Source organism: Podarcis vaucheri (genome assembly GCF_965113315.1).
Source record: "Podarcis vaucheri genome assembly, chromosome: 10".
NCBI lineage: Eukaryota > Metazoa > Chordata > Lepidosauria > Squamata > Lacertidae > Podarcis > Podarcis vaucheri.
This window is the reverse complement of record NC_138748.1, coordinates 51,864,164-51,891,853: the sequence shown is the minus strand read 5'-3', so window position 1 is coordinate 51,891,853 and position 27,690 is coordinate 51,864,164. Positions and strand designations below refer to the sequence as shown.

General features: G+C 42.7%; 1 protein-coding gene across 5 annotated transcripts in view; it reads right to left on the bottom strand.

The window, feature by feature from the left end:
* The window catches only part of KIAA1549, a gene marked incomplete at its 5' end in the record, with an annotated part of 114,361 nt that overhangs the window by 44,415 nt on the left and 42,256 nt on the right, over window positions 1-27,690 (bottom strand). For all 5 annotated transcript variants that reach the window (XM_082240356.1, XM_082240360.1, XM_082240357.1 and 2 more), the window contains 5 exons: window positions 1,017-1,200; window positions 1,640-1,770; window positions 2,984-3,161; window positions 5,385-5,473; window positions 7,016-9,751. In XM_082240356.1, the coding sequence (XP_082096482.1) occupies window positions 1,017-1,200; window positions 1,640-1,770; window positions 2,984-3,161; window positions 5,385-5,473; window positions 7,016-9,751 (3,318 nt within the window). The remainder of the gene's footprint in view (window positions 1-1,016; window positions 1,201-1,639; window positions 1,771-2,983; window positions 3,162-5,384; window positions 5,474-7,015; window positions 9,752-27,690) is intronic.

The window sequence follows — 27,690 nt, the reverse complement described above, 5'->3', positions numbered from 1 at the left end:
CAGAAGGCTGAATCCCTGAGCACTTCCAAGCGGCAGTTTACTGTGGGCTCAGGGCTACTCATTTCCAGACGTGTTTTTTTTGCTCAACATCCACACAAAGTTCGAAGTCAAACAAAATAACAGCTCACACTTTTAATTAGTTCAACCCTGATTTCCCCCTACTGAGAGAAAATCCACTAAGAAAACAATAACCTTTAATACATCTGCAGTCACAACTGGCACTGGAAGCTCCTTAGTGCGTTGTTGTTGTTTTAGTTGATGTGACATGTGTGGTGACTTTTCAAGGAGTGTCCTTCCTACTTACATTTACTTCTCACATGAGCAGATTTGCACAAGTCATGTGCATTGCTTAGTGCGCTGAGTGGAGGTCGGAGTGGGGGCGTACGTGTGTGCCAGGCTTTCTGCAAATTAAGACAATTCCTCTCTCCCAGCCTCCTTCAAGTGACCTTCAGCTTCAGCTGAAAACACCTCAAAATCTTGTTGGTAATAGAGCAAAGGAAAGGAGCCTCTTATTGCTGTTTTTCCCCAATCCTCCTCAAGAGTCTCCTCCAGCAGGAAGCCCCTTGCCACCTCTTTTCTCCCCCAATATTTCTGATGCTTAATTTACTAGAAAGATCAGCACACACACTCACACTCAGAGCACTAAGCAGCCCCAGTTTAACTATTAAAGATCTTGTGCAATTCTGCTATATCAGAATTGTGCAATCAGAATTTTCATCAGTTTAATCCTGTAAGCTAAGGGGAAGGGACTGATTGGAAGATAATGCCTCCTTATTGAACATGGTCCTTATGGGAACCATGACGCTGGAGAGTAAGGGACTGTAATTTTTTCAGGAAAAAAACAGTTTAATGTTGAAAACTTTTTAGCAAAAAGATGGGATGATGATAATAAGAATACTAACAATCATCATCATAATCATCATCATAATTGTCATCATAGTAATAAACATGTTAAAGAAATAAGCAATAAGGGTCAACAGGAAAACAAGATTTTGCTGTTTTACGTGAATACTCACGTTCTGCAATCTGTTGCACGGGGAAGCCCATGTAGAAACTGAACTCCACCACAGAGAGGTTCCTTAACAGCTCACTGACTTCGGACCCGTTCAAGAATCTGTATTTCTCTTGGATGGCAAAAACAATTTGCACAGGGCCCTGCCGAAACACTGCTCTAGATTTACCCAGGGTTATATTCAGTATCTGAAAAGACCGGGTAAGAGCAAAGCAAAAAAAAATTAGCCCAGCTCCTCTTTCTCTGATCCACCATTCTAAAAATACAATAGTCACAAAGGACATAAGTTAAACAAAAGTTAATGGGGTTTTCTGTCTGGCTGAGACAGGGTTACTCTGACATATCATACCTATAGCTGCTTGATATACTTCTGGATTCTAGCATAGTGATTGTTCCAAAAGCGATATTCAGAATTTTCTTTTCTTACTGTCTAGGCAGCTTTATAAAGTATCTACTTTGTCTAAATATTCTGTATGCTAGTTTAGTGCAATGGCTAAAAACCTGATGTGTGAAATCAGAAAGGTACCTACTCAAGTCTCGGTTCTGTCATGAATGGCCTTAGAACAACCGTTCATCTGCTGGGAATAACTGCAATAATAACAACCAACATCACTGTCGTCGTCTTACCTGAACACTGAAGTTGGAAATACCCTGGTGATGTTTTCTCACCTCCCCAAATGCAATTGTCAGCCCTTTTTCAATGTGCTGGCTGAAGTTACAGAACCTAACGTCAACACTCTGAGGCACAAACTGAAGCACTAGGAGTAGAAAACAAATATTTGTGTTACTAGATTTAAGGTTAGCTTGAGAATTACAGGATACTCCAATGCCCCCCCCAAAAAATCCCAAACAGTCACAGACACAAATCCTGTTCCTACCCACAAAAAAACTCATGCCAAGTTCAATGAACCTGCTTGATTCCCATATATTTTCTTGATAATTTAGTATGCTATACAGTACCTGAATGATGGAATACTTTGGCGCTGTGTATGTACACTTTTCTTTGCTTTTGGCCATTGTTTATCCTTCTGCTCTTATTTTTCAACAGTAAACCCTGTATTTACACCATCAAGTGCTCAAAGTACTTCTCCACACAGTGCATATTGAAATCTATAGAATTTGCTACCACAAGAGGAACTGGTGGCCACCAACTTGGATGGCTTTAAAAGAGGATTAGACAAATTCATGGAGGATCAGGCGATCAGTGGCTACAAGCCACAATGGCAATGTACTGTGTTCAGTGCTAGAGGCAGCATGCTGTCTGGGAATCACAAGCGGGGAGAGCGCTGCTCACAGATCAGGTCCTTATTGCAGGATTCCCATCTGGTTCACCCCTCTGAGAACACTGTGAAAAGCCAAAAGCAGGTAGGCAGATGAAACTTGATGAGGATAATGGGATATTTGCTGTGCTGATGAGGGGCAAGAGAGGGCATTTGGAGAAATGAGTGAGGGTTATGGGATGGAAGGAGGGAGGAGAGGAATGGGCATGGAAATGGTGGTAAGGATGCAAAGGGGGACTGAAAAATAGCAGCTTCAGAAACGTGCTGTGAAGGTGAAAAGGAGAATGTCTAAGGCAGACTTCCTCAAAACTCGGCCCTCCAGATGTTTGGGGCCTACAACTCCCATGATCCCTAGCTAGCAGGACCAGTGGTCAGGGATGATGGGAATTGTAGTCTCAAAACATCTGGAGGGCCGAGGCTGAGGAAGCCTGGTCTAAGGGGTGGGGCTGACCAGATATCAAGGGAGGGGATTGGCTAAGGGATGGAGATGATGGGTAGGTGGGATTGGCGAGTGAAGTGAGCAGGAACACTGGCCCCTAGTGGCGTGAGAGAGATATAACACACACACCAAACCATATAACTCGGGGAAAGAGCCCATGTTTGTCCCACAACAGATCTCAGATCAATAATGCCAAGTGATTCTTTTCTTGTGTGCAGTGCAAAAACACAAGGGAGATACAGTTCAGCTTACCAGTCTGCACCTGGAACTTGCGGTCTGGAACAGGGAAAGAAGGTTGTAGCGATGAGATGAGAGGTACCTGCCCCCGTAGAAGGCTGCTGTCCACAAGAGCGTTGATGACAGCAATTGCCGTGTAAACAAAAGGACCTGAGGTCACCAGAAACGAGAATTTGGGAGAAAATCTATAAACCTATTAAAAAGAAAGAGGGGGAAATGAGAATTCCAAAAATCCCAGAAGGAGCATTATTACTGCACTACAAAACAGAAAGATTGTATAGGGGTGGGTGTGCTGTTCAGCACTGACGAGGTTACACAGGAGGGGTACAGGGCTGAATCAAAATCAAGTCAGTTGCACTTAAATCCTGCTGCAATAAATGGGACTGAAGTCAGAACTAATTTTCATATTGATTTCAACAGAACCTGAGTGCAATGGGACCATAGTATTTTGGCACTGTGATAAAGGAATGGAATCAGTTACAGATTCAAGGGCTGAAGCCTCCTTGTAATTCCATTTCTTTAATTTCTACCCCCTCCTTGGCAGCATCTAACCCAGTCCCCACAGTTCTATTGCAATCTACCACCCCCCAAAAATATTTAATGATAGAGCACATGCTTTACATGCAAAAGGTCCCTGGTTCAATTTCTGGTAGATCCAGGTGGGGTTGGAAAAGACTCTGATCTAAAAACCTGGAAAGAGTAGAGACAATACTGAGTGCTGACCAATGGTCTGATTCAGTATAAGGCAGCCCATTACGTTCCTAAACACACAACTACATGAAATCCACCCAACTAACATGACTATAGCATTCCCTGGGGTGGTGCTACGGCAAAGCATGTCTAAGAATAGGTGACAACCGACAACTTGCAAAGGAATAATCTTGGTCCAGTATACCTGAAGGAGCATCTCCATCCCCATCTTTCTGCCCGGACACTGAGGTCCAGTGCCGAGGGCCTTCTGGCGGTTCCCTCACTGCGAGAAGCCAAGTTACAGGGAACCAGGCAGAGGGCCTTCTCGGTAGTGGTGCCCGCCTTGTGGAACGCCCTCCCACCAGATGTCAAAGAGAACAACAACTACCAGACTTTTAGAAGACATCTGAAGGCAGCCCTGTTTAGGGAAGCTTTTAATGTTTGATGTATTACGGTATTTTAATATTTTGTTGGAAGCTGCCCAGAGTGGCTGGGGAAGCCCAGCCAGATGGGTGGGGTATAAATATATTATTATTATTATTATTATTATTATTATTATTATTATTATTATTATTATTAATGTTGACATCTCTCTTTGTGCAAACTCAATCCAAGCTTGGTCATAGTCATAATTAAGATCTTTGTAGGGCTAAAAGGTGTGAACCCCCTTTCGCTGCCAGAAGATGTTGCATTGAAAGCATTATCACTTTACATTATCACCATCATCATCATCATCTCTTATATTGTTGAGCCATGAATGTTAAATTACAACAACACACCTCAGTTTTCTGAAGTGTACTTTGCCACGGTGCTGCATTTAAGAGAACTACCCCTTGCACAACACATCATAAAAATGAAACATCTGTGAGCAGTAAATGCAAGATGTAAGGAAAGCAAAACCTGGAACACACATTATTTACCTGTGGTTTCCCTGTTCATAAACCTGTTTATGTGCAGAGCCTTACAGTAAAGTCAAATCTGTTAGCAGGGAGCAAATATCACACTAGGGAATGCATTTCCAAGATCTCTGACAACAACTCATTAGTGTAGGTTATTAAGCTGCACAGCAGTCAATTTCAAGATAGCAACCTTGGCAGTATTCCATCACAAACCACAGGTCTTTTTTCTTGAGGGAGGTGAGAACACCCCAGACATTAATGTTGCTGTCCTCCCAACATGGCGAACATGCAATGGCATTGTCCAATCGCAACAGAAACAGGACTAGGTGCACAGAAATAGGTCCTCTCTTTTTTAGCAATATAAGGGATTGCCAGGAGATGAACCCAAGTTTGGAAGGTTCTGTGGATTATTCTCAAAAGAAGCACGCCTATCATGGCCCAGAGATCAATTTTTAATCACAGTGTCCATTGTAAATGAATGGGAAATAGCTCATACTTTTAAAAGCACCATATTCATAATATCGTGACCCAGTGAGACAAATGGATTGAAGGCCTTGTCCTGGGACTTCGTGGACTGGCAAATGAGGACGGTGCATGCCAATTATTATATCAATCCATCACAACCACAGCATTACACTGGCACCGCAGAAAAATGCAACAGCACTATCGCTGAGGAACAAGATACCAGTTAAGTGGACAATATATCCAGTTACACCCATATCTCTCAAGTATTCCTGTGATGCTGTATAATGAAACAAATTATCTGAATAATTAAACAAATTATTAATAGCAGCCACGCAGCACACTGTGCGTTTGATATTGCTTACCTCCAGTTCAACAAGCCTCCTAAATTCAGCTCTCAGGATTTCTTTGATGGATTCGCTGATGTTTTCTACTATAGGTTTCCGAGCTAGAACTAGAAATTTGAATCAATGAATATAAATATTATTTGTTTAAACCATGCTCATACAGATCTTTAAAAAGTGATTGCAGAGAACTACAAGGAGCTGGAGTTTCCACCCTTATCCATATTTCATTTTCAGTCAGAAACGCTAATAGGTATTTTGAAACATAACAGCCCATCAATCCTGCATAAATAAGAAGCATAAATAAGACCTGTTTTTTATTTTTAAAAAAGTTTTTAAAATTGTGGTTTTCACGCATCCCTAGGCACAAGATGAGGATGCAGTTTCAAGAACTATGCAGCACAGTTAGGCAAAAACATTGCATTGTCTTCAGCAATCTACCTGATGTGCTCACATAACATGCTTCTGGGTTTCCCAGGAAGCAGACACCAGCTGCAGCCTCTAAGCAGGCTTTTAAGGGAATCCCTCACTATTTGGCCTTCCGGGCAGCTAACCTTGCGATTATCAAGTGGTACTGCAACAAAATGTCCACTGAGCATGCCCAGTCCAGACTAAATCATTTTTGGTGTTCTGCCCACCCACCCTCAATATTTTTCCCCTTGAATGGTTTTTTTACTTCTGCAAACCTGGTGATTCTTCCAAGCATGCCAGTAATTCCCTGCTGTGTTCAGGTGGTGCCATTTTGGCTATATAAACAAAGCTCCTCAATGCCTGAGCATCAGAAATATAGGCAACAATGAAGGACAGCCATCCAATCACAAGCTCCATCTGTGCTATATATTTGAAGCAGTATCGTACCACTTCAAACAATCATGGATTCCCACCAAGAATCCTGGGAACTGTAGTTTGTTAAGGGTGCTGAGCATTGTTAGGAGACCCCATTCGCCTCATAGAGCTTCAATTCCCATTGTTCCCTGGAAAGAGGAATTGATTTTTAACCCACTTTGGGAATTGCAGCTCTGTGAGGGGATTAGGCAGTCTCCTAACAACTCTCAGCACCCTGAACAAAGTTCCCAAGATTAATGGAGGCAGCGGTTAAGGATGATGGGAGTTACAGTGGTACCTCGGGTTACAGACGCTTTGCGTTACAAACTCCGCTAACCAGGAAGTTAAGAACTTTGCCCCAGGGTTAAGAACGCTAACCAGCTTAAGAACTTTGCCCCAGGATAAGAACGGAAATCGCACGCCAGCAGTGCAGTGGCAGCAGGAGGACCATTAGCGAAAGCGTGCCTAGGGTTAAGAACCGTTTCAGGTTAAGAACGGACTTCTGGAACAAATTAAGTTCTTAACCCGAGGTACCACTGTATTCCAACATCTGGAAGGCTACTACAGTCTACCTATTTGCACCACTCCTGGCCTGAGACAGAAAGCATTAGTATTCAGTAAAGAATTGAACTGAAAGGCAGCGTATGAAATATTTTAAATGAATAATATTCGTACTGCTGTGCAAAATAAACAGTATATTACATTCGCAACCTGGAAGGACACCGTAGTTCACTTTCCTTGAGCAAAATGGCATGAATTTGTGGATTTTAAGGAACAACTTTTAATAACACAAGAACAACTGATCTGGGTGGGGTGGGAAGTCTTACCGGCTTTCACTATATATTTATCAGGGACCGTGATGTCACAAACGTAGGGCTGTCTGGTTGCTGGAATGGTAGCTGGAATGGTTGCCACTGTAACTTCTGGAGTCGTGACCAGTGCAGAAGTGGTAGGTGCTGTAGATGACCTTGGTGTACTGCTGGTAGTTGTCAAAAGGCCTATTGTGCTGCTAAAGGTGGTGGCAGTAGGGATTGTCATGCTGGTAAACTCAGTTACACTAGTAGTTCCTGTTGGAGGTCCAGATTCAACAGGGGTCATCACAGATGGAGGAGTCACTGTAGGTGCAGATGAAGACACCATGGCCACTGATTCAGTAGCAGAAGCGGTACTGCTCGCATCCGTAGCCAACGGTGGCATATAAGGGGTAGTTCTAAAAAACATTGTGGTCTCAGTTGCCTCAGTAAATGAGGAAACCGAGGAGAGGTTAGCAGTAGCACCAGCATCCTCAACAGTAGTTGTGGTAATAGTAGATAAAAGGGATGAGGATGTCAAGATGGGAGTTGCCTGCAATGAAGTGAACCACGAGGTCACATGTGTTTCATCCTCCAATATATTGCTGGTGAAAACAGGCTCTGGGACAGAGGTGGGAAGCACCAGTGTAGGGACGGTTGCATCAATAGCTATGGGTGATGACTCAAACTGAGAGGTAGCTTGTGTGGAAGGTGAGGTAAAATAAAATTCAGATTCCATCACTAAGATTGATGTTGGTTCCAGTAACCTAGAGCTCATATAGAGACTTGATGATGGCACAGTTGTAGAACTATGTGTAACTGAAACAGAAGAGGAGTTCAAATTAAAAAATGAAGTTTGCCATGAAGAAGTCTGGGATGCCTCTATGCTTGTGATGTCAACAGCTGGGAGCTCAGCTGAACCCCAGCTAGAAGAACTGTCGAGAAACACAGATGACGGAAGGAATGTCGGCGAAACATGAGGTAAAGATGTTGTCAAATCACTTGGCATTATCAAGAATGGTGTGGCTCTAGCAGATGACAAATGTGAGAAGCCATTTGGCTCAGAGGGAAAAGGTGTTAATGGAAGGCTGGATGGAATGTCTGATCTATTTACAACAGGCTCTTCTGTGGGAAAGCCCACGAGTGTTTTGCTAAGGAAAACGGTAGATTCTGATGGCATTAATTCAGATATTTCCAGACTTGAGTTCCTGATTGTCATGGATGGTGTGTTCACATTTTCGGTGAAGGCAGATTCAAGGGGAACCGTGGCAAGGAGAGAGGATAGTTCTACAGCACTAGACATAACCATTTCAGTTACTGAGTAGGGAAAGCTGACAGGAACACGCTCCAGTGATGTTATTTCAGAAGACCGGCCATAGGAAGGGAAAACTGATGTAAATATTATGTTTTTAAGGCTAATGTCCACAGCATTTGACATGGAGATTTCTGTAAACCTTGAAGAGAATGAAACAACAGGTCTTGAGGGGAAAGTAGTATCGAAGACTTCAGGAGGAGGCTCTTGCAGGTCATAAAAGTCACTAACTACGGATGTAAGTGGCGCAACACCGTTTACCTCAGAGGCCGTGAATGACGGTGTCTCAACATAATCACCTGAGCCCACATCATTTTCTGAAGGTGCCACTGAAAAGACTGGCTCTGAGAGAACTGAGGTGAAGTCACAGTAAGAACATGAAGCATATGGTCTAGTGGAAGGCACTGGGCTTGCAACGTCACTGAAGAGCTCAGCTTGAGTTTGTTTCTCTGAACCGTCAGGCAAAACTGATGCTGTACCTCTGGATAATTGAAAGGAAAGCTCGTGTGTAAACAATTCCTCATTAAAAGAACTACTGGAGGCAGTCAAAAGTGTAGCTGGGGAAGCAGGGGGAGAAACAAAAGGAAGGAGAGCTGAAAACGTATCAGTCCCTGTGTTAGTTAACAAAACAGGAATTTCATTCAAAACGTTCAGGACAGACGAGCTGCTTAGAGTTCCTGTAGCACTACTGCTATTAATACTATAGCGAGCTTCTGCGTGTGTGTCAGTACTTGTCAAAATGTCTGGCATAATTTGGGTAACCTCACCGAGCTGTCTCAGGAATAAGGAAGACCCTTTCGCAGTAGTATCTGAAAGCAAAGATGCTGAGGATTGCGCAGAAAACAGCAAACTCTCTCCTCCTTTTCCAACCGTTGCATCCACTGCCTCAGATGCAACAGAACTTAAGTACGTAGAGGACATCAGCAAGTCTCTGCTTGGAGTCAGAGTTACACCTGCCATGTCAAAAGGCCTTGAAGAGGGCAGAGGGACGTGGGGGACAGAGGCAGCCCTTTGCAATGTTGTTTGCAGTGTTTCCAGGTAGTCCAGTGAGGAGATGGCAGGTAATGAAGGCGCTAACAGCAAAGTTTGCAAGGATTCTTTTGTTGCTTTCACTGGGAAGGAACCTGAATGATAGTCCTCTGTAAAAGATTTCAATGAAGGGGTTTGTTGTGCATTTGGAAAGGAGCTGATCAATCTATCATTACTTAAGACGGCTTCGTTGCTTGTTACCGAAGTATCCAACAGTGGTACATTTTGTCCAGCTGAGACTCTGCTTGTTCCTTCTTGGTCCGATGAGGTCACCTCAGGAGAGGTAACAGGTGACAACAACCCCTCAGGAAACACACTATTTGCCTTGGGATCCGTTGTGCTTTTTGTTAAGGCTTCGTGAGTCATGCTGCCCATGCTGCTTTGACTCGGCAAAAGAGAAGAAATATTCTGCTGTTCCAAATATATGTCATCTATTAAAAAAAATTGAAAGGCAAAGGTAAGTTATTCATGTTAAGCAAAATTACTATTACTGTAATACACTGAAATGTCAAAATGCAAAGATCAGTGCAGAGGCCATTCCCAGAGACATAACATTTTATTATTATTATTAAGAAAGGGTGGAGTGTTTGACTGTAATCCGTCTTATCCGTGGGTTGCGTTTTAAAGTGCTTTAAAACTTTTTATTTCTGTAAACTGTATTGCGAATGCTTTCCCTTTTTAGCCTTACCCATATGTTTTACTGAAGACTCAGCCTAGCAGCAAGTAGATCAGATTGCCATAAGATTTTATATCTCCTTAGTAGACTTTGCCACAGTCCAGATGTGAACACTAGTCAACAATCATTTATTCAAAGGCCAAAGAATTCCAAGTGCTGGAGGACATGAATGCAAGAACACTTCACATTTATGAAAAGGCAACTCATAAAGCTAGGGAAACAGAAAGCAACTGCGTAGTACATACTCAACTGTTGTAAAGAACTGCACTTCATACTTCAAAATTGTAGCTTCTTCTTGGGGCATTTTTGCTTTTTGGCATTTAGCTGTATATGGTAACACAGGAGCCATGTGTGGCAGCAGAAATAAGCCAACAGTACTCACAAACATTCATTTCAAAAACTCTATTGATTTGATCACCTTGCTAATTACTTAAAACAACGTAGGCCCTTATATATCTAGGATGGCGAACTTGGTAGCCCTCAAGTTGTTGTCAGATTCCATCTCCCATCATTCCTGAGCAGTGGCCATGATGTGGCTAAAGAGCCACAGGTTCTACACCCCTGGACTCACCCCAAGCAAGAGTGCCTTCAGGCAATTCTCTGGGATAAAGCTAGTCTTCCCATTTGGACTAAACTTTCAAGATACACATTCTTTTTTTGGTTAGGTATTCTGACTATAAATGAAGTTGATGAACGCCCATTTTAGGTTCGTAGACTGACTGTATCTTGGGTTCCCTAGAACAAAGCACTGAATTGGTGAGCCACTGAATTGCAGGTTGCAGCATCTACATAGGCCAGAGGTAGGGAACCTGTGGCCCTTCAGATGTTGTTTGACTACAACTCCCATTATCCCTGACCAAAGGCCATGCTGGCTGGGGATGGAGTTGGAGCCAAATAGCTTCAGAAGGGCCACAGGTCCCCTAGCCCCTGGCCTAGAGTACAAGACCCCATTTATCCAGGCTGATCACTGGACTCTTATAGACAGGCAGGAGAACATGGGCTTCCTTTTTCAGGCTTATCCAAGCAACAAGACCTTCCCAAACTGTATGTTATTCTGGTATCTTTTGGTTGTTCTTCGGTCCTGACCTTTGGCTTGGTCAGTGTCCTGGTTTGTCCTTTAGCCCTGACTTGCTCTCCTGACTTGGAGCTTTAACCCCCTGATTCCGATCTCTTGGAACAACTCCTGTCTCCTGGTCATTTCAAACTGCTGACCATCGCTCAGCCCTGATAAGACTTGAGTAGAGAATGGATGCAGCTGACTGAACTCCAATATACGAATGGAAGAGAGCAGCAAAACTCTCTTCTGAACAACCTACTGGGCTAATTAAAATAGAATTTCCCCTTATATCCTAGTAACCTAGTTATCCACAGGGAAGCTTTTCGCTGACATAAAGCCTTAACTATTGTGACACAGGCAAAAGAAACAACCATCACCTTTCACTGCTCTTCAAATTGTTCAAGTCAACACAGTTTTTGGTACCAATTATCCAGTCTCCCTAGACATTAAATGTCAGGATCTTGTAAAATAAAAATAAAATCGGCATCCTAGAGCTTCAAGGATTGTTCAGGCTGAAATCCTTTATGCACTTGTTTGAAAATAAGCAGCGTGGCCTACTTCTAGGTGAACAATTTATTTATTATTAGATTTATACCCCAACCTGCACAGCACTGCATATGAATATAAACAAATTTAATTCAGATATTAGTGAGGGTTTAAAGGATGTCCACTTCAAAGGAAATGCCTGCCTTCTTCACAACATACAAGCATGCACACAACCAATGTACGGATTAAAAAAACACACAAACTGGTCTAAATTTGACTCACAGTATCCTCAATCCTGAATCTTTGTTTTTACAAAATCATGTGAACCAGGGCAAGGGCATGACTAATATAACATCTGGTTTGTCCCTTAGATGCTATTTGGGATGCTACTAGAATGAGGAAGCAACCGATTAGAATGAGATGCTGAAGTTAAGTGTTCACCTTTAGGTCACAAACAGCTTCATAAGGAATGAAACAGATTTTAATGCTAAAAATTGCATAGAGTTTGTTAAAAAAAGGTCATGACATCTCATTTTAATCAGCCTGTCAGTTTCTCTTGTTCCCTTTATGCGAAAAGTGGCATGCAGAAGGAAATGCTGTTTTTCTTTTCTTATCATTTTCCAGGAAAAGACATTTGCCTGGAGCAGAAGCTTCTTATTTGGCCTGAATTTGGCCTAATGCATTAAAAAGCAGGGTTGATCACTGCTGTCAGAGTGTTCCACTTGCAAACAACCCATGCACATTGATCTCTCATCTGATGCTTCAACACACTGGGCTAGTTGCATCACTTGCATAAGAAGGCTGAACTCCTGACTATTTAACAGAGTTTGCACCCTGTACTTGGGTAATGAAATCGGTCCTCAGAACTCCATATTCCCCTTTCTTTCATACAGCAGCTGCCAAAGAAAACACTGCTTTCTTTATATGTAAAAAGAAAAAAGAAAGAATATATTTTGAGAAGCTAGCTTTTCCAGATAATTTTTCAACAGGCGTGGGTTGAAATTTTATAATGGACAAAGCTGTAAAATGGGTGCTTTGCCAGTGCTGAAGAGTTTAACAAGCAGAGAAAGCGAAGCGTTCTGCCCCACCTGAACCTGGCTTTGCATGAAAAGAAGAGTGACAAGAGAAAATTGCTGGGAATAGATCAGGCAACCTCATTTTTTGTGTGGAGAAGAATGCTAATGAGGCCTCAGCAGAGAGATGCTTCAGAGCCAGGAGCAGTGAAGAGGTTGCACTCTTCTCCTTGTTAGCCTTGGGGAACATGTTCTTGTTATGACAGATGGCTATTAGGCATGTGAAATATAATAGCCTCTTATTCATCCCAGTGATGAGAAAGGGGATGGGCAGGGTATCATGTGAATGCTTTCAACTATATGCACTCTTTGATGCTTTCAGAAATGCTCCCTTTTACTGGTTGCAGCCTATCCTTTACACTGCATTGCTTCTACCATCTCCAATATGACCTTGGGGTTTAGGGTTTCCTGCAGCAACATTTCAATTATTTACCTGGCATGTAATAGAACTCTGCTATATTGGAAAATTATTCTCCTTCGACAAATGCAAAGCAGTGACCCTTCCTCCTTCCCAAGACTTTTCCCAATTAGAGTAAAATAAATGGCTGGGAGGGCTGTGGAAGCAATTAAATGGATCCATTTCCCATTCCCATACACCGATTTGCTAAAGGACTAAACCAATGCCGAAACTGAAGATATGGGGCATTCTTCAAGGAAAAAGGTTGATTATACAGTTATAAAAGAATCAGCATAGGCACTGTAATACTTCAGGTGATTTTTACACCTAGCCTTGAATTGTCTGATAGGCAGCTGCTCTCTCAGTTCTCAGGCAGAGGTCTTTGACATCACCAGATGTTAGATTCTTCTAACTGGAGTTGCCACGGATTGAACCTAAAGCCTTCTACCTCGACCCTCTCCTGTTCTATTTCCTACCAGAATTTAAAGTGCTGATACTGCCTTAGAACTTGATTACTTAAGAGACCACCTCCTTTCATATGAACCTGTCATATATTAACATATCCCTCACAGGTTCTTCATCAGGTGCACCTGCCATCAGAAGGGAGGTGAGTGGAAACAGGACGTTTTCTGAGGTGGTACCCTGGCTTTCAAACTCTCTCCGTAGAAAATGTAATACAGCGGTACCTCTGGTTACGTACTTAATTTGTTCCGGAGGTCCGTTCTTAACCTGAAACTGTTCTTAACCTGAAGCACCACTTTAGCTAATGGGGCCTCCCGCTGCCGCCGCCCCGCCACCGCGCGATTTCTGTTCTCATCCTGAAGCAAAGTTATTAACCTGAAGTACTACAGTGGTACCCCGCAAGACGAACGCCTCGCGAGACGAAAAACTCGCAAAACGAAAGGTTTTTTCGTTTTCGAGTTGCCTCGCAAGACGAATTTCCCTATGGGCTTGCTTCGCAAAACGAAGCTTGCCCCGGGGACAGCGGGTCTTCTCTTTTGAAGTAAGGGGCTGCGGGGAGATAGCGATCTCCCTGCAGCCCCTTGCTGCAAAAGACGTCCGGGGGAAGCGGGGAAGAAGCGCTTCGCTTCCCGCTTCCCCCGGACCTCTTCTGAAGCAAGGGGCTGCAGGGAGATCGCTATCTCCCCCCAGCCCCTTGCTGCAAAAGACGTCCGGGGGAAGCGGGGAAGCGAAGCGCTTCTTCCCCGCTTCCCCCGGACCTCTTCTGAAGCAAGGGGCTGCAGGGAGATCGCTATCTCCCCCCAGCCCCTTGCTGCAAAAGACGGGACGTCCAGGACCTCTTCTGAAGGCTGGCGGGGGGCAAAAGTCTTTGTCCCCCCTGCCTGCCTTCCCAGGGGCTTTTAAATCGCCCCGGACAGCGGAGAAGTCCTCCGCTGTCCGGGGCGATTTTAAAATGCCGCCCGCCAGCATTTTAAGATCACCCGGACAGCGGAGAAGTCCTCCGCTGTCCCGGGGTTTTTTAAAATGCTGGGGGTGGGAAGAAAAGCCCTTGTCCCCCCCCCCAGCCTTCAGAAGAGGTCTGGGGACAGACTGTCCCCGGACCTGGTCTGAAGGCGGTTTCCCTAGGAACGCATTAATTGATTTTCAATGCATTCCTATGGGAAACCGTGCATCGCAAGATGAAAAAACCGCAAGACGAAGAGACTTGCGGAACGAATTAATTTCGTCTTGCGAGGCACCACTGTATTTCTGGGTTAGTGGAGTCTGTAACCTGAAGCGTATGTAACCCGAGGTACCACTGTAGTTTTGTTTTAAACTCTTGTTGTCGCCAACTTTTTTATTCAAAGGTGGGTCCCAGGGCCAGTAGGGGGGAAACCCAGAACAAATTTTGGGGTGGTATAGGGGAAGGGGAAGAGGAAAACATTCAGCCACACAAACAAAAGTCCTTGCACTGATAGAACTTTCTCTCTCTAGAGCTACATTGCAGACAACCTGATGTGATTAGTTCAACCATACGTTCTTTGGCTAACTTACAATAAGCTTTGCACACTGTGGGGATGATCCAAATGCTTCCCAGAAAAACAGTAGATACCTCATATATCTCCCCACCTCGCCCCACCCCATGCCAGTTTTCCTAAGGCAGGTTGCTTTCAAGCCATTAAAGGGGCTGGAGCCTCACATCCATTTAGCAGTAATGCTTCAGCTCTGCAGAGGCTGAATCTCCCATGATGCCCTGATAAACACATCCATTAAAAAAAGATGATGAATGGTGGAAGAGTGGGTAATTTGGCACTCCTGCCATAATGTGTCCCAGACTATTAATTTTTTTGCGTTTTTACACATTCAAGTTCTGCGGTTCCCCTTAATGGACATTCTGCGCTAAAAGGTTTCCATCAGCATGGAAAGAAAATTCTTAGAAACTCTGTCCATCTATTGATTGCCAAAAAACAAACAAACCAGGATCCAGTAGAGTTATGTTCCTGACACGGCTATTTATTCCATTTCTGTTGCAAGCTTGCTGTGAAGAAAGAAGGAGAAAGGCATGCACAAATCACCATCCCATCAACTCTAAAAACAAAAAAACCCACCCACATTGTAGAGACAATTATACTGCATCTCCCACAGCACCATTTTTTTCTCAATTTCCAACCCCCAAATACATCAATAATTCTGGTAAATCTGTGCGAATTTTGAACCCAGGACTAGGTATTCATTACATTAGACTGGCTTGCATGCTGCTAGGCTTGGGTTCAAAAAATGCTGCGCATCCATACAGCTCACTGGGTGACCCTACAACCAATCAGCTATCATGGGCGGGCCCTGGGCTGGTAATCTGAGGTGAGCAAGCAGCTGTGGGACCACTCTGTTGTCAGGACCAAAGAGCAAGTCAGAACCCAGGAGGCAAGACCAAGCTGCAAGCCAGAAGTCAGTGTCAAAGACACAGGACTATGCCAGAGCTCAAGAAGACACTATGCCTACAGCGATTCTTAACTAGGACTGGAAGGCCTCAGACATTCCTTCTTGCTCAAGGGGATCCAATAGCCAACCAAGATATGAGGTCAGTCGAGGGCCAAATTATAGAGGTTCCTTGGAAGATAATTCACTGTAGAAACCATTGCCTCATGGTAGGAATTTTGAGAAGAACTGGGTGGATAGAAGAAGATCAATTGTAAGTGATCAATAGACTACAAAGGCACAGACAATAACATCAACATTAAACCCAGCTAACCTAAGGAAAGTTTGGTTTTCCACTCCTTGCATCTTAATTCCATTCTCTGCTATGTCCCCAATCATTTGAAAAGGACTTCTTAATAATCTAAAGAGTATTCAGATGTTGCAACACTTCATCAAAAGTCAAATTCCCCTTCCCTGACCCCCATGTTTTATCTGTTTCACTATTAACAGGCACCAAATTGCTCCAAGTTGCCAGAGGAAAACAAATCCAATTTTTTAACTCAATGAACGGCACTGTCTGTGGTTATTTGCAGTAATACATAAGCATGCTTAATGAGAGTGAAGAGAGAAGAACATTCAATTTAAAATGTCAGTGCTATAACAAGAGAATAATTTCATTTATCAATCTAAGAATTTTCATGTTGGTTAAGGAAGATCCATGTAATTGTCACTTAGCTGGAAAAGCTACTACAAATTCATTGCACTTTAAAACATTTCAGTTTAGGTAAGTTATTAAAAAGTTGTCATACGAAAAGCAAGTATTTTGCAGCTAATTATCATTGTTAGTAGCACTGAGAGCTATCATAGGCGAAGGTAACTACCCGCCCCCACCACCTTAAAATAAGTAATAAATGCTCAACATTAAAAAAACAACAACAGGTGCACTGAATTGGGAGTCTGGTTCAGAAAAGTTTATGTCATAATTAGGAATAGAAATATCTGTTAATTTCAGTTCCCTTAGCTCTCCACATTTTTGCAATTCACAATCAATTCCCTTAGAATTGAGCTGCCTGTACTATTCAATTTATTTAAAAAGTGGGTGGGACGAACAATAGAATACAGTATCACCTCATCCCTCCTTTTGTGACTGTGATTGTACTGTATTTAGATAAAGTTATTATTTATACAGCATCCTCAGTGCACATAGCACTTTAAAGAAACAAAAAGAAAAAACAGTCCCTGCCTCCAAAAATTCACAATCTAAACTTATGACAGGTGACAGTTGTTGTGGCAAGAACAACAATACTGTACTGTAAAACTGAGGGAACATAATGAAATGGCAACAAGGGTATAACAAAAATAATATGATTTTCCTTGTGCACACATATATTTAATTATCAAAGGGTTGTATCCAATATTAGTCCTACTTAGAGTAGATTCATTAAAATTAATGGCTATAACTCATTCAATCAATTAATTTCAATGGTTCTACTCTAAAAAGGACTAACAACCCAAATACTTAACTTTAGAAAATGTTTCCAGTTCACAGCATTCTTTTGTCACTACAAATTTTATTGTAAGTTAAATTTCTGGCCATACATTAACAAAGGCAACCTGATGCTATCTGCATGAATGGTTACCTGAACATCTATCAATACATGGTAGAGCATTATAATGTACACTTAGACATAATCTTGAGACAATACTGATTCAATGGGTAGTTCAATTAAGCAGTCATTGTGATTGATTGCAACATTGCCCCAGAGCAGCCAAGTTCTTCCTTTTTGCCAAAGTCCTTTGAAAACTCATTCATAAAAATGTCTATCTATTCATCCAGTTCTGCAGTATGCTTTTAAGTCATTCATAATTTACTTACAGGGCATAATATTGATTGGTCATTAATATTTAGCTGCACAAAGATCTGTCAGGTGAAGTTTTTATAACCCAAATAGTTCTGACATTAAATCACAGAGCTCTAAGTAGGCTCATCACACACAATCTCCCTTTAGCCATACCTTGTGATCCACCGTCCCTCATGTAACTCAGTAGGAATTTATTTAGCTCCTTGTAAATGGTATTTCTAATTAATTATGCACTTTCCCAAAAATTATTGGGTATTCATTAACACAGACCAACATTTAACATGCAAATGAAGTGACCAGAGAGATACAACAGGCAACAATTTCTGTGATCACGTTATCACAATGTACGCTTCTTCCAGACACTACATTCCTAGATAGAGCTGGGAGCTATTTGTGTGTTTGTGTATGTGTGAACTGGCCCCTAAGCAGGACTCTGGTTTTTGTGGGCTCTCTGCACATGATGCCCATAGACCGCCACCGCCACCCAACTGCAGGTCCCTTTCTCCAGCCTCCCAAATTGCTTGTCCTCCTAACAACCAAACTGAGGCTCCAAAAGAGAGATTAGATCATAAGTAAATTGTTCCTTCCATCTCACCCTCACCACGGGAGTATGGAACTTGTCCATAAAACCCCAAAGCAAGTTTCCATTTCCCACTGGGAAAGGTCCCTGAAAGGAGGAAAGGAACAGGAAATCTCACTAGCTTGTTTCTCAAACTGGTAAATGGATGATCCCCTCAGGTCTGTGTAATGTTGAGGGGAGTCCAACAGCGGTGGACTCAACTGTCCTGAAGTCCAAAAAAGGAAATTTTACCAGCATATGGGTCCTCTGCTGGGTTGATAGTCTCCAATGGTTTTTAACCATGTCTTTTCCTGATACTGGTCCAACCACTAGGACATTTAGATAAACGAGTTTCTCCTCTATATCCAGTACATTAAAAAAAACCACCCATGTTTCAGAATAGGCTACAAGCTGTTTTCCATATTTGGCAACATATTTAGTGTTCATTTTCTACCCCAGAAAGAAACAGCATCCATAACAGCTCAAGAGAAAGTGGCCTATATGCGTTTCTGAGGAAAGAGTTCAGAAAATGCAAATTTGCTACTAGGATATTCCCCTCCACAGCTGAAGGTCAGCCTTAAAATATTGGCATCAGGGGCTTGTCATTACAAAACCAGGATTGAATTATACTTTAAAATCCTCTCTCTTTTGGAAGGCATAAACAATACAGCGGGGGTGGAGGGGAAAATCCCACCCGCTCACCCACAGCAGGCGGTATGAATTTTACGTTCTTAGACTGAGGACTGTGGCAGGCTTTTATTTACTAGTATCCAATTTCTAATAAATAGAGCAAGTACTGTTTGTGGCTTTGACTCCTGGGAGACCCTTCACAGAATTTGCTCAGAGTATCACATCATTTCCTGGCAACCGAAAACCAAGAGGAAAGAGCAGCCTGCCTTTTTCTTTCTACCCACACAACTAGTTTTATGATTTCACAATAATGCTTCGGTATTAGTAAGGACTGTGGAGCTTTCACTTCACAGATGGTTCAATTTATGGCTTTGTTCACCATGAGGACACAGCCTCAGCCGCTTGGCATACTGTGTGCTCCGATACACGTAGAAGTGCAGCAGATTTCAACTTGCAGAGAGTGGGTAGGAAAAGTAAAGTTGAAGGAGAACAGTTATTATTCGGCGGCAGAAATCCCCCCTTTTAAAAAAAATACTGGGGAGTCATTCTGCAACTACCGTATTTTTTACTCTATAAGACACTTTTTCCCTCCTAAAAAGTAAGGGGGAATGTGTGTGCGTCTTATGGAGCGAATGCAGGCTGCGCAGCTATCCCAGAAGCCAGAACAGCAAGAGGGATTGCTGCTTTCACTGCGCAGCAATCCCTCTTGCTGTTCTGGCTTCTGAGATTCAGAATATTTTTTTCTTGTTTTCCTCCTCCAAAAACTAGGTGCGTCTTGTGGTCTGGTGCGTCTTATAGAGCGAAAAATACAGTAAGTTGGTTGTGTACTAACTAGACTACATTAAGAGAGTCTGGAAACGTTAAACCAATTCAACTGAACCAAGCCACACTACATTGGGGAAAAAGGTGCAGGCAAAATTTTGATGCTTTTAAAAAAGAAGCTTTTAAACTGCCTAAAGCAACTGGTGTTTCATGTGAATGCACTGTAGATACAGACTGATTATGACAGATATTCCTAACCAAGGAGGTCTATGTAGAGAAGAGGTCTCAGTTGCAGTGTTTCACAACTGTAAAATGAATGCGTGGGGTTTTTTTTTAAGAATGCTTTATAAAAGCTTAATTCTTTAATATACAGTCGTACCTTGGCTCTCAAACACCTTGGCTCCCGAACAAATTGGCTCCCGGACGATTGAAACCCAGGCGTGAGTGTTCCGGTTTTCGAACGATTTTCAGAAGCTGAACATCTGGCGTGGCTTCCGCAGCTTCCGATTGGCTACAGGGCGCTCCTGCAGCCAATTGGAAGCCATGCCTTGGTTTTCGAACAGTTCCAGGAGTTGAAGAGACTCCCGGAACGCATTCTGTTCAAGAACCAAGGTACGGCTGTATCCTGATCAAGGGAAGTAATAGTCCCACTCTATTCTGTCTGGCTCACCTGCAGTACTGTGTCCAGTTCTGGGCTCCACAATTTAAGGAGAATACTAACAAGCTGGAATGTGTGCAGAGGCGGGTGACCAAGTTGTTTAGCCTTGTAAAGAGGAGACTGAGAGAAGATATGATGGCCATCTTCACATATCTAAAGGGCCATCAAATGGAGCAAGGATGCTTTCTCACACTCCGGAGACTAGGACCCGAACCAATGGAAAGGAGATTCCAACTAAACATCAGGAAGAACATTCTGACTGTAAGAGCTGTTCGACAGTAGAACAGACTTCTACAAGAGGTGGTAGACACTCCTTCTAAGCAGAGGTTGGATGCCCATCTGTCATGTATGATTTAGTTGGACTAGATGACCCCCTGATGTACCTTCCAACTCTATAATTCTATGATTCTATACTACATGTAGCTGAATGCAAGTGGTTGCCCAAATCTGGCTTTGATCCAAACTCAGGTAGTTCAGAAGACCCAGATTCAAACTTTCTGGTTTTCAAACGTCTTCTCTGAAGAACTCAAAATTGCTCTAGAATAAGCTACGCCACCCAGAGACCTCCACACCCAAGTTATTGTAAGCAATCAGAGAGCAGAAGGGAAGGAGGGAATGCCCTGCTGCTGTTCTCATCGAATTGCCGAAAAAGGTAAGGGGGGAAGGAAGATAAGGGAGTATTCTCAGCCCTGGGGGGTAGCAGAAAGAGCTTTGGGGTTGGTGGAAGGGTGATGGAGCAAAACCTTCTGAGTGCTTGGTTTACCTCAGGAAATTTCAAGGCTTTCCCCCAACCGTGGTAAGCAAGAAACAAGAAGCGCCAAACTGAGGAGAGACTTAAGAGAATTTGCCCATCACTAGAGACAGACATTATGTTTTTTTCACAGGTCCAAAGGAGGTTTTCACCAAGAGCACAATGTGTACATAGATGCTACAGTTGTACTCTGGTAAAGCAAGTTTCAAAGAGTTTTTGTGCCATTTCAAAAGCCTTCAAATTTGACAGAGGTGACAGTGGGTCAACAGGAATGTCTGCATGTACCATGGGAAATGGCGCCTCTCTCAAAACACTTTAAACTCTATAAAAAACAATTGCTTGCCTTCAGCCTTAATTGGCCTCTCCATCTGTACCCATGGCATCAAGGGCTAATCAACAGTGCCACACACAGGGTCCACAACATTTGAGCATGCTCAGTCGAGTCTGAAGCCAAGTGATGACATCACAGGGCTGGCAAATCCCTGTTTTTCAGAATGGTTCATGACTTACAAAGCATTTTCTGCCTTAAGCCTCCCTTCCCCTCCCCACTGCCCTATAAATTCCCAGTGCTTGAAGTTTGTTTCAAGTCCTGATTCAACTGCCTTTATCCAGACAACAGACTTCTGTTACTGGCATTCATTATGACATAGATGTCTGAAAGTAATCACGGTTTTCATGCATAATATCTTATGCTGTAGCCGCTCAACGCTTTTAACTTTGCGCACCATTGCTCAGAATGCAGGCAGCAAGGTGAAGGAATAATGAGGGCTTCCCCAGATTAATTCTGGAGGAAATAAATGCTTAGCACTGCTTCCTCAGCCTGGGTCTGTCTGTCTTTCTCTCTCTCTCTCTCTCTCACACACACACAAACAATATTCTCCCCCTGCCCCCACTCATCTGATTCAAACCAAGTATCCATTTCCCAGCGCATAGACGGCTTTGGGGAAAGCTCCAATTACATATCACTGGGTCAAGTGCAACGCAATGCACTTACTACCAGAGCGCAAGCCGTCTAGTTTTTAACAAGAATATTGTTGTGACAGGGTTCTTCCCTCTACAGAGCCAATGCGTGATTGGTTCAAAGACAGAGTAAAAAGGCTGCAGCACTGAACAGCTACATAACATTTTATTCTAGAAGTGCTTTAGCCATGATTTCCTATGGTAGGGTGCAGTGGTGTAGCATGGGGAGGGTCACAGGAGCGGTTGCCCAGGGTGCAAAATTGTTACGGGCGCAAAATTTCAACACCCGGTGCTGCCTCAATACAGCTGTGTGCTTCCATCGCTGGGCTCCGTTGAAAACGGCTTCTCCATGTGAATCAGGAAGTGACCTCTCCAGACTCAACTCATCTTTGCAGATGCGATTTTCTGGGTGATGTGGAATGTGCCATTGGGTAGTTGAATGCACATGCATACTCTGTCTGTTTCCCTCCTTCCCCCCACCCCCTCTGCGTAGCTCTGGACACTGGCAACCCATGCTATGTCACTAGTAGGGTGGTGTTCTCCTTATGTTTCTGACTACTAGTCTCATCAGTCCTAGCTTGTCTAGCTTGGCCATGAGTTGCCAAATGTGTAAGTGATTCTCTGCAGGAACCCTTGGGGAAATGCAGCGAACCTGATTCTTAAACCAGCAGTGTGCACTATGACTAGGAAAAACAGCCGTCCGTCTCCAAACATGTGAAACAATAAGTTGATCCCAGCAAAACAGTACAAAAAGGGTGACCTCTGACCAACGGATTATTTGGCAAAGTTATTTTACTTCCAACTTAAAAGCTATGACTAAGCTGCTTAGTCATAAGCAACACACAGGCAAGTCTTGTGCTTTGAGCACTTTCCATTTCCCCATCTGTAAAATCAGTTCATCTCATTAAAGAATTACACATGAGCAAAAAGAAAGGAAAAGGCTTTGTCAAGCTAGGCAGTACAATAAGATTAACATGCTCTTGACCCATCTAAATAATGGGGAACACCCTCCAACAGCAGCTGAGAGAGGTTTGCTTTTAAATATTTCACGTGAAGATGGTTGTTAAGTCATTATTATTTAACACCTGAAGTCAGTGCAAGTCTAGCCTAAGCCACTTGCTTTGGCTGGAATTATACAATTGGGAAAGACTGTCTTTGGCTGCCCATTCAGCTCATCAAGCATGTAACAGAATTAACCACCATAAACCTTGGAATATTGAGGCCAGGCGAACTCAAAGGGAACACACCATGGAAACCTCTTAATATTTCTCCCTGTGTGGAGAAAACTGAAATCTACAAGCAGCAGATGCACCATGTAATAGCCTGCTTGTGCATATAAGGCCACGGTGTTTAAGGAAGCTGGAAGGTCAGTCTTCAATTTTGGTGTTAAATAGCGATGCCAAAAAAACAAGCAGAAAGATTTAAAATATTTTAAAGCTAAATGTGTTAAACCTAAAGTCCTCTCCTCTTTTGTGGCTGCACTTGCTTTCTCACCAGTGGTGGTTATGGCTGATAGAGACAAGAGAAAGGTCATTTTCCATAATGGCATCCAGGATGTGGAAGGATGGGAATGACCTCCCTGGGCCAGCGCCTCTGATCCCTTCATTGTTAGCTTTTAAGAGGGCATTAAAAGCTGTTTTGTTCCAGCAGACATTCTTTAGTTAAGGGGTGGGGGGCACTGTAGTGTTTAAAGACCCTGGAACCTGCACTTGTCTCCTCTTTTTATTGTATTATGCTGCTTTGGATTTTGAATAGTTCTGCCGTTGTGTTGTAGAACCGTTGTGGGTTTTTTAGCAACTCAAACAAACCACATCCCAGTTAGAAACAGAAACAGTGAAGAAAACAACAACCCACACATCTAAGATGTAAATGTGTATTTGCTTTCATGTGAATTCATTAGCGAGGAATGATGATATATTAAATTGTCAAATATAAATTGTCAAATGTAATTCACCTTGAGCCTGCTTTGCAGAGAAAGGTGGGGTATAACTTTATATTAATAACAAATAAATAAAAGCCACATAGGAGAGAGCCAAATAACTCCATTATCTCTCATTTTGACTTCTGTGTTGTAAGTCAGTCACCACCAAACCGGGAGAATATTGATTAAATTCCTCAGCCTTTGGGTCACCTTTTAAAAAGAACTACCATTGTAACTTCTTTGATTAACATAACTGTTATCTAGTGCAGCCCAGGAACATTCTCAAAATATTTGGTCAGAGCTAGCTCAGTTTCTGAAAACCAGTGAGATAACAAAAACTAAAAACCAGACAGAGTTTCCAAGCAGTTGTGCTGATCGCTAAGAAGAAACACAGAATAAGTAAGGCAGTTCCTTAACTGGGCCAATGAATAATAAAAAATGCTGAAAGTGCGAACTTTGAAATTATATAAGGCTTCTCAATATATATGTGTTGAATACTAACTACTTCTGAAATAATCACAGGATATGAATATAGATGCAGTCCAGGGCAGCTATTTGTTTTAGTTACACAGTTAAGCATTCTTTAAAGCAAAGGAATTAAACAGGTTTGAACAGAAAATACATTAATGATTACAAACCCACCAGCCCTTCACTAATTATTTTCTTTTCTTACTATGCATGTCTTTGTGCAAACCAAGAACTATCAAGGGAAGGGGAAGAGAGATTTAAAGCTTAAAAGAAAAAAAAAGTTGGGGCATAAAAATAAATAAATCACCAATTATCGCCCAATTATCACCCAACAACAGACAATTATAAGGCTAAAAGCCTAAACTGCAATTTCTTGGAAGTTCCACTTAAATCAAATGTGCTCTCCAGGTAAAAAAGGGGTAAATATGTTTTATCTTCCAGTTTCTGAAGGTGGGCAATAAGAATCCAGTATAAATCACAAGCAAAAAATTGAAAGGTTTCTAGAAATTGCCAAATGTCACCCCCTTCATACAGTAGATTTTGTTGCCCCTCTTTATTTACTCACAGTGCTGTCCTTCCTGTTACGTGCTCTTCAAAAACAAAACAGATTCAAAGAGATAATAATGGTTTAGAGACCAAGCTACAAACCAGGAATTCCCTTCATTTTAATCTCTCCTGTGAGTTCCGTAGGTGTTCCTAAAGCTAATTCTCTTTTCAGTCTCAGTCCTATCTGCAATATAGGAATAATAAAACTGACCTACTGAGTCCGGGTGCTGAAATTTAAATTTCCCACAATGCTCCCTGGCATAGCTTAACCCCAGGAAATTTTGCAGGAAATTTAAAAAGGGGTCTGGTGTTGCTGGCAGAAGTGCTTTGAGGGGCTTGGTGCTGCTGTGTAAGTTTCCCACACAATGCGTCTGACATAGCATCTCTCTGTGGACTTGTGGGGAAATTAAGTAGCATCCCCCAGAAACGCAGTGTTGATTTAAATCACTGCTTTTAACCACAGAATGTCCTGGAGAGACATTATACCGGGGGTGCGGCCAACGAGACCACAATCTGCTTAAACAGGAATGTGAGCTGGGGATTAAGAAATCCAGACAAAACACAAGAATAAATTAATAAGGTTTTGTCTTATGGAATGAAGACAACCAACAATGACTGCCATTTGCTTCACCACAATTCATAATACAAAGTAAAGTGAGGGACACATGCCAATAGCCCCCCTAAAAATAATAATTTGAGGACAGCTTTGCAGGGTTGTTGCAAGGATTAGAGAGATAATGTATGTGAAACACTTGAAAGCGCTCAAGATGCTTGAGGTAATTTCATTTGCAGGAGAAAACCCTCTTACTCAATTTGTATTGGACATTTGATATATCAATATCATCTGTACACACAGAATGGTTGTATCCATTTTTGAAAACTTACTAAGAACACATGGGTGGTTAAAAACTTCACTGTTTTTGTTGTTGTTTTTTTAGAAAGATTAACAGCTAAAAAAGCTTCCGTTTCCAAAGCATCCTGCCAGTTCAACAAGCTTAAGAAAAAATTAAACAAGAGACTTAAAAAAAAAATGGAGCCCTCAAGTGCCAGGATTCAAGCCTTCAGCATTCCCTAAAAGGCCAGTTACATAAACTGGAATCATAAATTGTTACTAGCAATCTCATTAATTATAATACAGCTACCTCATGCATTCTTCCAAGTAAATGAACCCAAACTGCTGAATGTTGCCTGTCAACAAGGCTGCTTCCCCTGGAGTGCCAGATTATTTTGTTTTGATGGCATTTGTGCATTCAGTGCAATGGTAGCTCTTTTCATTTGCAATGTTGCCCTATCATCTGCCTTCTTTAATTAAGGGGGGGAACCACTACAGAGTGGAAATTGTCTACGCCCCAGATAATTTTCAACTTATAACTCCCCCTCCCCTCCAAAGCATATCTTGGTTTGAATTGGATTGAATTGAATCCATGGATGCAATTCTGTAACCAGTTACCTGAGGTAAAGAATTGACCTGCACTTCCACGGATAGCTGTGAGTCCAAAATGACTCCCAGGCTGCGCACCTGGTTCTTCAGGGGCACAGTTACCCCATACAGGACCTGGGAGTCCCCAACACCTGCCTGCCCCCTGTCCCCCCAAAACAGTACTTCTGTCTTGTCAGGATTCAACCTCAATCTGCTAGCCGCCATCCATCTTCCAACCGCCTCCAGACACTCACACAGGACCTTCACTGCCTTCACTGGTTCTAATTTGAAGGAGAGGCAGAGCTGGGTATCATCCACATACTGGTGAATACCCAGCCCAAACTCTCTGATGATCTCTCCCAGCAGCTTCATAAGATGTTGGAAAGAATGGGGGAGAGGATGGAGCCTTGAGGCACCCCACAAGTGAGAGCCCAGGGACAAGGCCCAGTAGAAAGGAGTGGAACCACTGCATAACATTGCCCCCAGCTCCCAACTCCTCTAGACGGTCCAGAAGTATGTCATGGTCAATGGTGTCAAAGGCCGTTGAGAGCATTATACATGCGCAAGATAGACCCTTGGAACACTAGCAACCTAAATGGCCCACTCAGTAAATGTACCCACTACAATGCTGGTGTAACATGCCTTCAAGTTTCAGGTGCCAAGCTCAGGGCATTATATTAGCACACAAAGTCCAAGGATTACACCAGGGGTATAAATGATAATGGCACAGGTAGTATATTTGCCTATATGCCCCAAAGCATCCCATTTCTGAGAGTCTGAAATACAATGTAATCAAAAAATTATTCAGAACAGGAGAGACTCAAATCAGAAAGAGTATTTTCTTGGCAGAAAACTTAGCATACTCTTCCATGAGGCATGAACAATATGCACATTCCTCTGAGGACAATATGCAATATTGATTGACCAAATGAGTTTAGCATAACCCAGTTGTTGCTCCTTGCATTCAGGAAAAAAACATGATTTCTTATCTACTCTTCTTTACTGTACCATGGAAAGGAATGCACCTGGGAAGACTGCAGGTAGGACTTATGAGGCAGCTCCAGAAGAACTGAGGCATTGTCCTCATCTAACCACACACAGTTGTGTTCCTTACGTGGGGAGCAAAGACAGACCCGGTGCGCATTTGCTCAGTTCTAGCCAGTGACTGTCACAGAGAGCATGACCTAAATACCCTTAAAATTGCGGTCATGACTCTCTGGGGAGTCTCCTAATGAGGGAATAGCAGACAGGAGGGAGGGCTGCACAGAAGGCTCACTCAATGAGCCCA